The 12,108-nt window shown below is 38.6% G+C and overlaps 1 protein-coding gene across 2 annotated transcripts in view; it reads left to right on the forward strand.

Moving 5' to 3' along the window:
• Positions 1–4,948, forward strand: part of u2af2a (U2 small nuclear RNA auxiliary factor 2a) — an 11,113-nt gene extending 6,165 nt beyond the window's left edge. For both annotated transcript variants that reach the window (XM_053494301.1, XM_053494300.1), the window contains exons 9-11: positions 1,638–1,724; positions 3,418–3,669; positions 3,769–4,948. In XM_053494301.1, the coding sequence (XP_053350276.1) occupies positions 1,638–1,724; positions 3,418–3,669; positions 3,769–3,903 (474 nt within the window). In that variant the 3' untranslated portion in view covers positions 3,904–4,948. The remainder of the gene's footprint in view (positions 1–1,637; positions 1,725–3,417; positions 3,670–3,768) is intronic.
• Positions 4,949–12,108: the final 7,160 nt, after the last annotated feature.

Here is a 12,108-nt window from a genome sequence, read left to right on the forward strand (position 1 = left end):
CCATATTCATGTTACGATGTTTGTATCGCCTTAACCTAGCCTACTGCATTAGTGGCGATACCATAATGAATAGTGCTACTATCACTGCAATGAAGCCATGGCTAATGCTTTAACATAAAAGTAACTTGGATTGCAGTGTCAGGCTGCAAAAACCCATGGCTTTATTAAAATGCATTATTAAATGTTTTACTTTTACAAGTGAGTAAAACATTAATAAATTGTGGGCACTAGAATATTGCTGTCACTATTTAGTGTGTACAAAAATAACTTTATAGAAACACGCGTGGATTGAGTAAGAAAATGCACAGGGGAACAACTCAGTTTGTCTAAATACAAAGTCCTCTGCATCTAAAATTGTATTTATTTTGTAAAAGCTTTCAGGATGAATACATTGTTTTTTTACTCACTCAGGAAGGGCTATGTAGCCTAAAAAAGATCAGAACCACAATAACTTTTGTTTTCCCCCAAGAGCAGCTAAAGAAGCCCCCAGGAACTCCTTTTATAGACCAAACATGTGAAAATTAAGAAAATGAAGTGAGATCAGGACAGTAGAGTGGATGTGGCAGTAACTCCTAGTCAACTTGTGCAAGTGGTGCAGTGGGTAGTATGAGGTCATGCATTCTCCTGCAAAAACAGAACTCCTTCAGTGATCAAACCAGGCCATTTTTTTTTCATTAAAGTAACATGAAAGGATTTCCTGGGAGGCCCCAGTTCAGCATTGACGATGAGAGGAAGCAGGCAGTCCAATTGCAGGTCTGGCATACTGAAAGAACTATTGCTTAATTAGTTTTCTTGGGATTTTTCCTGATTTTATCCCTAATTTAGTAATAGCCATTTCCTACACATCATTAGGGCACTCCTATATCAAGGCCACAACTACCAATCAAGGGAGGTTCAAAGACTATCACGTGTTTCCTCTGAACTATGTGACGACAGCCATGCGCATTTTTTCAGACTGCTCACTTATACACCATTGGGAGCGGCGTAACACACTCAGAGGATAGTGCTATCTATTCCTTCTGCTTGCATGAGCTCATAGACACCCGGGATTAGCTATAGAACCACAATTCATGTAAGAGCGTTAAAGTGCATCCCAACACTCCTGTCTGAGAGAGTTCGGCCAATCGGTTCTCTCTAGGGCCCCCACGCTGTGGGAGGCTACAGCATTACCTGGGATTCAAACTTGCACTCTCCGGCTGATGCTCGAGCTCGATACTGCTGCGCCACTCGTGGGCACGACTGAGAAAACTTTCTTTAAACTTTCATTAGTGTAGCAGGGGATTTTATAGACAACTTATGGTATATTTTTCCCAGAGAAAACTCACCAAGCACACGGAAGGCATGCACTCCCACAACATTTTTCCCAGAGAAAACTCCACACACACACACACACACACACACACAGACCCAGACCCGAAGGCAGTGTTCGAACCCTTGACCATGGAGGTGTGATGCCCTTGTTTAATTGGACAGTAGACATTGTAGAGACAGAGAAGCAGGAAGCATGACAACTTAATTGACTTTACCTTTAATGTCATCTAGAAATGGTGTACACGTCATGGGATGTAAAGTGAGATGAGGTATAGAGAGCGCCATGTGCCTCCCTAATGTAATCTCTGCACTCTTCTCCCATGCAGGCTATCGGTGGGCTCAATGGCATGCAGCTAGGGGACAAGAAACTCCTGGTCCAGAGAGCCAGTGTCGGATCCAAGAACACTGCACTGGTGAGCGTGTGTGTGTGTGTGTGTGAGCGAGAAAGGGGGTTTGTGTGCAGAAATGCTCATCTTCCCTTATTCTGGCAAGTACTGCTTCTGTTCTTCTTCATGTCAGACTTTGGTATAACCCATCCAATCTCCAATCAGTGAGACTAAATAGTAATACAACATACAGGCGACCATGATTTATACAGTTGTATACAGTAGCACACATGTAAATATTATGGTGTCTGTGTGGTTTGAGCCGTTCTAATCCATTTTCAACTGATAGACAAAGTGCAGGGACAACGTAGATGACTAGAACATGTCGGCATTCCAAAAAATAAATAAATCACATGTAAACCCCTGGCTGGAAATTTATTTAAGGTCCGTGGTCAACTCCAGAATTATTGGCACCTTTCGAGATATAGTGCGGAATGATCGCACACAAGAAACACAAGGGTTTAACATGTCGATTCAAACAATTGGAGACGTTACTTATCCTTATGATTATAAGAATGCATCCTTTTTTTTTTTAACTATTCCCATTTCCCATTTCACTGTAAGATTCAATAGAAGTAAAAATAGAATTAAATATAGCACACAGTAAGTTACATATTGCAATTGAAATGTTGTGTAAATGAAAATAAATATTGCACTAGGAACTTATCTTGAGTTGAGTGGACAGTAGTGTCATAAGGTATTATTAAACAGTAACTACTGACAGTCCCTATCCCATAGTGAGAACGTTACATCCAAAGAATGGTATTACAGATGTTAAAAGACCTGAACCTTCTCAGAAAGTACAACCTGCTCTGTCCTCTCTTGTAGAGTGCCATTGTGTTAACTGACCAGTCCAGTTTGTTATCCAGATGCACTCTTAGGTATTTGTACTCCGAGACCATGTCCACTGTCTCTCCCTGGACATATATAGGAGTCACAGGGGTTCCACTTTTCCTAAAGTCGACCACCAGCTTCTTTGTTTTCTTGATGTTGAGTTGTAGGTGGTTACGCTCACACCAGAAAACAAAGTCATCCACCACAGACTGGAACTCAGAGATGTCACCGTCCTTAATAAATCCCACAACCACAGAGTCGTCAGAGAACTTCTGTAGATGGCATGATTCTGAATTATATTTAAAGTCAGATGTATAGAGGGTGAAAAGAAATGGAGACAGAACAGTCCCCTGAGAAGCACTAGTGCTGCAGATCACGCTGTGTCGGACACGGTTTTGTAATCGAAAAAAGATATAAGATATGTATAAAGTGGCATATATGTGTGAAGTCTGTCATCTAACACACTACACAAAACATTTTCAGATTCTTCCAAGATTTTTTCCTTATTTAATCATAGAGAAAATCTCACCCATCAGGCAGTTCTCCTGTTTCACACAACACCTGGAGGATGAGGGCTCTCATGGGTTTCCTCCTCTCGTAGCCGACTGACAGCATCTTTTTTTTTAAATGTTGCTCTGCATGGTCAGGTCTATGGATAACTTTCTCTAGGCTTGTTAGACCTTATAGGAATTGAGTCCGTGATCTCAGTAGGGGAGGCTTCACCAAATATTAATACTTTATTTCTTACATGTATTCAAAACATCTTAAAACATTATCCCTTATATCTTTAAGCTCCAAAAATGAGTCAATGCAGCATTATCATTAATTCATTCGTCATTTTCTGTCTTGTTTGTTTCTCACCTTACTTTGTTTCCTGCTGCTGAAGACTGGAATCAGTCAGATCCCGGTGACACTGCAGGTGCCTGGCCTGATGAACAGCTCCATGAACCAGATGGGTGGCATTCCCACTGAGGTGCTATGTCTAATGAACATGGTGTCCCCTGAGGAGCTTGTGGATGATGAGGAATATGAGGAGATAGTCGAGGACGTCAGGGAGGAGTGCAGCAAATATGGCCAAGTGAAGAGTATTGAGATCCCACGACCAGTCGATGGCCTTGAGGTGCCCGGGACTGGCAAGGTCAATAACATAAACACTCCTAAAATGAAGTTTCTCTTATGAATTAAGACTTTTGGGGCATCATGCAATTGCAAATTTCTCTCTGTTTATGTTTTGCAGATTTTCGTGGAGTTCATGTCTGTTTTTGACTCTCAGAAAGCCATGCAAGGCTTAACAGGCAGGAAATTTGCCAACAGAGTGGTAGTGACCAAATACTGCGACCCTGATGCCTATCACCGCCGAGACTTTTGGTAGGGGTGGAGGAAGGAAAAAGTCAGAGACTTGATGGAGTGTATGATATTTTCTGTTCTCTGTCCTTTGTGTGTGTTTTTTTTAAGCTGTGAGAGAAGTGAAATATTTTTAGAGTAACTAGTACTCTGATTGGTGTACTCTACACTTACCTTTGGTACTCCTATTGATTTATTCTCTGGTTAACAAACTTTTTAGGGTGTTTTCACATTAGGACCCTGGGATCGTTTGTGAGAACACATGACCCCAGAGTCTGGTACATTTTGGTCAGTGAGAACACAATTAATTCCAGGCTTGAGAACCGTGCCCGAGTCTGTTTAAAAGGGGTGGGTCTCGGGCACAGTACAAGCGTAACTCGTACAGGCACAGATCAAATCAGATATGAAAGTCAATCATACCTGGAACGGGTTATCTACATTTACAATTTTTTTTTATTGGAAAATTAGTATAATAAATAAATAAATATTGGGCACAGTACGAAGGTTAACATCTTTGTTTTGGTTTTCCCTCATGTATAAAAGTGACTCACAAACTTAGCAGGTGCATACTACTGTATCGGAGAGTGTAAATACACAGGTGTACCTGTGTACAGAGAACAAAAATAATGTGCACCCTTGCCACTGGGGGCACTGGGGTGCAACTGCTCCTTGATATGGTGCATATCAATCGTGCCTAATGTGAAAACGCCCTTAATCAGATCAGGTGTGGTTCTGTGAACTTTCTTGCCTGTGCAGCAGACTCTTAAAGCTCTTCAAAAAATAAACCAAACTACTGCCGCACACCGACATGTTTTATTTTATTTTTCATATGTGTGTGAAGGTGGAGGCTTCATTTTGCAAAACCTCATGTTCACCCTCGCTCCACTCCGGGTGTCATGGAGAAGGAGTATTTTAAAAAGTGAAATGGACAGGATTTAGGGAGGGTTTTAGTGTCAATACATGGTTTTATAATAATAATAATTATAATTATTATTGGTATTATTTAAAATCAACCTAAGTTGAAAAAAAAAAAAAAACAGCAAGAAGTCATTGCTTTGGAGTCCTGCAAAGAACAGTTATATGTGTTTGGATTTTAATGGTGGAATAAATCGACTGTGAAGCATAAATAGCATGGTTAATGTGAGAGACCACACACAGTAACTTGCTTTCTGTGTATATAGAAGAATCTTGATACTAAAACAGTCTACTGTATATGTTTATCCTAGGTTTATTACCCTGGATGAAACATCATCTCTTTTTTTTTATGACACCTTCTCCTGTTTAGATATTGAGATGTTTTTGTTTGTTTTTTGTCTTGGATCTAGTGAGTTATTTCATACATTGAATACAGATGAGGACCAATGAAGTCATTTGGTATAATAAAGTGTAATCATTCGACCGTAGTGCAAATAATTGCTACTGCTCCCTGCAGCATGTGGTAGAACTCTTCATTTCAGACAGTGTGACAGCAATGGATCAGTTATTATTTGGACTATTTTAAGAAATGGAGGGCACCAGGTTGTGACTCATGTCAGTCTTGTGTCTGGGGGGTTTTGGGGTACCACTGCTGGCTTCTCTTTGTCTTTATTTGCGTTTTTTATGGTTCTAGTTTTTTTCTTTTTATGTAATTTCTTAGATTTGTAAATAAAATAATCTTAAAAATATGTGGATGTGACTGTCAGTTATTTAAAATCGGTAGTTCATATCTGCAACCTGGGGCACCACTGCCAATGGTAATTTCGAATTGCCATTTCTCCCTCTACAGCTTCCAACTAATTTTAAATGGAGCTATAATACAAAATTCACTCTAGTTATTTTAAGACATTCAGACGGTTCCCCAGTGTGCGTTTACAAACAAAAGAAATGTTAGGGGGAAAACGTTTCCTGCTGTTTGTCCTTAAAAAAAAAAAAAAGGTAATGGCTTAAACAAGCCAATTAGATTTTTTTCTCTGTAGTCCTGTGGCTTGTTTCTCAGCACTGTTGTTCTCTGGTGGGGTGTGGCTCATCTGGACATCTGAGCCCTGTGTTAACTTCTTAAAGAAGTAGTAAAATATGGGACCTTTAAATCCCATTAAAAGATTCTTGAAATCTCTCATCACTCTCGCTGTGTAACTGTTATTTGATGTTGGCTAATTTCTTTCTAACCATACATGTCAAAACAGGTTAATATGTAAAATATATGTTTAATCTGTACATGCTACAGTTGTCAATTAATTCCTGAGTGATATTAATCTGTAGAGCAGTCTTAATAAACAAGTTGTCATGTACAATTATCCAGTCAACTAATCACATGGTAGAAGTGCAATGCATAATACCATGCAGATATGGGTCAAAAGACCTTTGACTTGTAAGAAGAAACATGTTCCGTTACAGTAGTGACATTTTCTCATACATCAGTCTTTAGAGTTTAGAGAGAATATTGTGGAAAACAAAAAGCATCATGTGAGCAACAGTTCTGCAGGTGGAAAAATGGCCAAACTGAGAAAAGGCCTATGTTATTTTAAATAACCACACTGAGCAACTGCAGTGAGCAGAAAAGCATTTTGGAAAGCACAACACCTTGAACTTTTAGACAAAGGGTCTGTAACAGCAGTTACGACTACAAGGAGAATAGAACAGGAATCTAAGGATGCACTGGGCACGGGCTTACCAAACCTGGGCAGGTTGAAGATTGGAAAAACACAACCTGGTCTGCTAAATTTCTCCTGTGTCATACAGGTGGTAGAAGCAGAATTTGTCATCAGTGCCTGGAATCCACAGACCCAACTTGATTTCAGTTCACAGTTTAGGTTAATGTTGCTGGTATAATTGCCTGGTTAATGTTTTCTTGCTGTATTTTAAGGCCCTTAATACCAGTAGACCATCATTTAAAACCTGTCTAAATGCTGTTTCTGATAATGTGCATTCCTTTATGGCCAAGTATATTTTATTATAACATTATACAATTATACTGTACAACATACCAATAGAGCACCTTTGGGTTGTGGTAGAATAGAAAATGCATAGCATGACAGTACAGATAAGTTGCAGTTATGTGGTGTAATCATGTCAACATAAACACAGTAAGCATCTCAATTGAATATTTCTAACATATTGTAGTATCAGTGCTGCAAATACAGTAATTGCAGCTATTCACAGTGTAAAGATCGGTCCTGCCCAGTATTGGTATTAGTGGCATTCTGTTATGTATGAAAGGCAAACTTTTATTCGCTTTCTTCAGTATGTGGAGGGATATAGGACTTGGCATGTATTAATTTCGAAACAAACATTAAAAACATCACAATTGATGATTGTGAGAGGATTCTTGAGAAGATTTTCATGAAAGAGGACTGATCTGGCTATACACTGCATGGCCAAAAAAAATAAACAAACCGCACACTTTATGATTTATTTCAATCACCTTTAGCTTTGATTACATCACACAATGTGGTGGCCAGTTTGTGTGATCCCTCATGCTCCCAGAACCACTCTTTCGCAATTTGAGTCCTGGAATGTGCCTGTACCATCAGGGGGGAAAAAACTCCATTGATGTGGTAACCTGGTCATTCCGTACATTCGGGTCATCAGCAGACTTCATTCTTATTTATTTATTTATTTATTTATTTTTGCCACATAACGTTGCTGAGCCCAAACCTGACCAACTGAAGCAACCCAGATTATAACACTGCCTTCGGAGTCCTGTTCAATGAACACTAGACTTGATGGGTGCATCGCTTCATGTCCTTTCCTTCTTACCTTGATGCGCACATCACCCTGGAATAGGGTTAGTCTGAGCTCATCAGACCACATGACCTTTTCCACTGCATTTAAAATCCAATCTTTCTTATGGTCACACAGCTGTTCAGTCCCAATACTATAAGTTATCATCAAACTTTGTGTGTGTATGGAAATGCTCTTACTTTCAATATTACACATAGCTCTGTTTTCTATTGTTAATTTTTTTATCTGCTACTTCACCAAATGTTCTCCATTCATGATTCCAACCTGTAACCAGGGGCTTTAATACACCATGTTTGCATGTGTGCTTCTATATCAGTGTTCCAATAACATACGATTTTGGATGTATTAAAAAACGCTAACGTGTTACATTTACACTTGCATTACACTGCATTAGTTAACTTTGTGAAATGTTATGAAAAAATTTACCTGAGTTTATTTTTTTATTTACTGATACTATAAAAATCGTTCAATGCAAATGTCAATTGTCTAGCTTTTATGTGTTAAATAATTTAGTAGCTTAACGTAAAATGTTTCTAAAATATAAATATATTTGATTATTATCTTTTAAGTAGGGCTCCATGATTCGATGAAAACAAATCTGACATATTTGCAATTTAAACTTTAACATGTTATTAATATGTAACTATTACATGTACCAATTTTTATTAAATGTATTTATTCAGGCTAACAGCAAATAATTGTTTGGGGACACAATTTGATGTTTATGGTGGTTGCCCATATGTATTTATAAACTCAAAATTCCTTAGAAAAAATGAACATTGAACAAATTCTACATACATTTTCAACTATGCATATATTATCAGTAATAAAATGTAGCCCTTCTGTGAGAAAAAAAAATTGCACAGGTCCAAAGTGTGATTACGATTGATTGTGCATTTGATTAAATTTACAATTAATTGTAAATTGTACATTTTTCTGAATCAGCCTTCCATTTCTTGATTCAAGCTTCCACTCTCTGTCTCTGCACAAACAGTTCTCTCTCTGCAACTGTAACTCCCGCGCTCTTAATGTCATTAACAGGTGGGTGTCAAAAATAGAATCTTCACACGCACTTGTATAAACATGTGTGCACCGACTGACACTCTGAAATTCATAGATTTGTCTTATGCATCACACATAATGCATTCCTTTGTTGGTCTGTTCTGGATAAGATTGAAGTTGAGCTTTAAACTCATATGCACAGATTACAACGTAGAAGCCTGAAAGCAAGCTCAGATTCAGATCATTACTCCACACTCTACCTCCACCCCTAGACGCCTGTCTGCCTGTTGCCCTGTCTCTCCCCCCTCCCCTCTCTCTCTCCCACCATAGGCTCTTTCTCTCCCCTACCTCCCACTTTCTGTGAAGCTTCATGTACGAGATCCTCAGAGCTGCACCCTGCCAGGCTACAGGTCAGAGTTTTCATTACACTTCCCAGTTGCTAATGTCTACTTTTAACTCGCTGATAGGAAAATAACATACATAAGTACATATAAATTTAATACTTGTATATAACTGTGTATATAGAATGTAGGTATTTAGAAGTAGTAGTTTCAGAACCAGCTCCAGCTTCCAAGGAGCAAAGAAGCTGGTTTACTAAGTACATAAACTGTCTGCTTATTAATATGAATATATTCTGTATAGAAAACTTGCGGTGTGTTTTAATGGGTTCTTCTATCAAAGTAAAAATGGCACATGCTTCCTTTGCAGTTTAATTTTAGTGCCATGATGATAGGAAACGCAATTTCCTATTATAAATTATTTAATTGTTTAACTATCATCATGTTGAATGTGTGCATGTTGGGGGAGGGGGGCAGACCACCAAATGTCCCACCAATGAATATGAATAGCTGACAATTTTGCTATTTGGCAACTCCACCTTTTTAAAAACTAGGTTTAAGTGTAGGCATTACAAAAATTAACTATGTTAATAAGGTCAAAGGAACATTCTCACAAAGTTAGCAAGAGAAATGCATGTGTTTTTGCTGGTGTGCATGCACAGAAGTGTGCACACACAGGGACATATGATATTTACTAGGATGATAATTGAGCTCTTCCAGTATGACTGCATGTTTAACTGGTAAAACAGATCTCCTGCATGGCCATCTTAAGTCAACCACTCAAGTTTTATTTAAGGTGTTCCAGTTTGATCAGTCTCTCGCCTTTACCTAACACATATCTGAAAATATCATGTTGGTGTTAACGACCGTTGCCAGTCTCTGGCTGTAAGTGTCATGTTTTTGCAGAAGTGGGTAATGGTTAGACACATGGGTTCTGCATATGATGAGATTCCTTGTGGGTTAATTTTAGCCTGAGTTCGAGTAAGTGTTTCAGTGTTTGTCTTTGGCTTGTCTTGTCAGTCTTCGTTTGGTGTAATGGCTTCATATACTGTCACGTATTTGGACATTGACACAACTTTTGTACTTTTGCATCAGTCATGGATCATTATGGATCTTAAATGAAGCAATTAAGATGTAATTGAAGTGAAGGCTCTTTAAGTTAGGGCTTTTTATTTTTAAATATATTGCACTTATAGCCATTTTTTTACATAGTCCCTTCATTTTCACTAGTTAAAGTAATTGGGCAAACTAAAATAATTATGATTATTAAAGTTGTTTTTAAAAAAAAAAAAAAAAACGTAGCATCTTTGTCCATTGTCCATGAAATCTATTGTGGATTTCAAGAAAAATATAAAGACAAAGTGTCACTTGCAAACTTATGGGTCTGACTGTACATTATTAATTATTTTAATTGGTTTAGAAAAAGCACTGTCGCCTTGTACTGTACCTCCAGGGTCTAGGGTCGATTCCTGCCTCTGGTCTGTGTTCATGGAGTACATGTCTTCCCTGTGCTTCCTGTTAAAAACACACTGCAACATACATTTTCATATACTGTATGTCTCGCTCTATAATCCGCTGCTACACCTCCCTGCATTTATCCCAGCATTTCACTAGTGCTTGGATACCATTAAGGTAGGACGTTTTCTCAGTATGCTTGACCAATGATCGGACTGCCTGACGTGAAGTCTGAACGCTGGCCACCCAGGAACTGCTTTATAGCACAAACATGTGGAAATGGCTTGGATGGAGGTCAGGACTGTACAAGAGATGTGGCAATAATGTGAGATGTGGCAATACAAAAAAGTTCCTTACAAGCCGCCCCTCACGTAAGAGAACACCAGGTCATGTTTTATTCCTGTATATCTTCCCTTTTCTCAACATGAAATTTATGAGGTCCCTAAATGCATCACACTCCCCGGTCATCTGTGTGTTATCTGTGTATATAGATGAGCCACACAAACAGATGTGATCCCGAAGAGTCTGCATGACTTGGTTTAAAAATAAGTGAAATAAAAAATAAGTGAACGTAATAAAGTTATTATTGGCTAATAAAGTTCTTGCAAAGTGTCAGGCAGCATCTCATGGCTGCATGTTTTGCTGAGAGGAGTGTTACACAGTAGTTACGGTGAACCCATAAATTTCGGAAGCTATGTCAGTCTTTTTTAATCTACTGTAGTTCTGTAGATCTTGCACTGTAAGGACATGATGAAGCTATGGAGTCCTATGAAGTAATGTCATATGTTATGGGTTTTCTTACTCAATTTGTGGGGGCGGGTGATGAGGTGATTTTAATATAAATTTATGCAGCTGGTGATAACACAATGTTTTTGCTGTAACATGGAGTTATAGTGGATATAAAAAAGGTCCACACACCTATTAGAACTGGAGCTTTTAGTGAAGCAAAACAAGATACCACAACAAATCATGTCAGATCTTTTTCCATGTGACATAGCAACCAAAAACTACTGTAGCTGCACAAGCTGCACAACCCTTAACTAATACTTTGATAAAGCACCTTTTGCTTGTAATACAGCAGACAGTCTACCATTGTAGCACATGATTATCTGAAATTGTATAGAGATCTCTGGTTTCCAGTCTTATGCAAATCATTCCATTGGTTTTAGATTTAGATCTTTGCTCCTACTAGGCCACTGTAAAACATTGTTTTTCTCCTTTTGCAGCCTTTCCTTAGTTTTGGGTTTTATCGTACTGTTTAATAAAATGCTGTAGGTTCTGTATTAAAATAGATTGGTGTTTGAGCGAGGTGGCACAGTGTCAGTGGAATATCATGGAAGCACTGTGGGTTGGATATTTACACAGGCCAAAGACATGTAGAGCCATTTCCCATTTCCACCATAGTGTGTGTATGTGAATGAGTGTCTGAGCTGATGACTTGGCGCATGCTTTCCTCCCTTTGCCACTTAGTACACTGTAGGCTTCAGACATAAAGGGTGATATGATATTCCTGCAGGTCCTTTAATGTTGCTGGCGATGTCTCAGTAGCCTCCCTGCTAATTTTTCTTCTTGTTTTTTTTTTTTCCCCTGAATTGTAAAGGGACGTCCTGTTCTTGGTAATGTCACTGCAGTGCCCTATTTTTTCTGCTTGCTGATGATGAGTTTCACAATATACTCAGTAATTGTTTAGAATTTTTTTTCTCACCTGATCAAAATCT

Source organism: Clarias gariepinus, chromosome 4, assembly GCF_024256425.1.
Source record: "Clarias gariepinus isolate MV-2021 ecotype Netherlands chromosome 4, CGAR_prim_01v2, whole genome shotgun sequence".
Classification (NCBI taxonomy): domain Eukaryota; kingdom Metazoa; phylum Chordata; class Actinopteri; order Siluriformes; family Clariidae; genus Clarias; species Clarias gariepinus.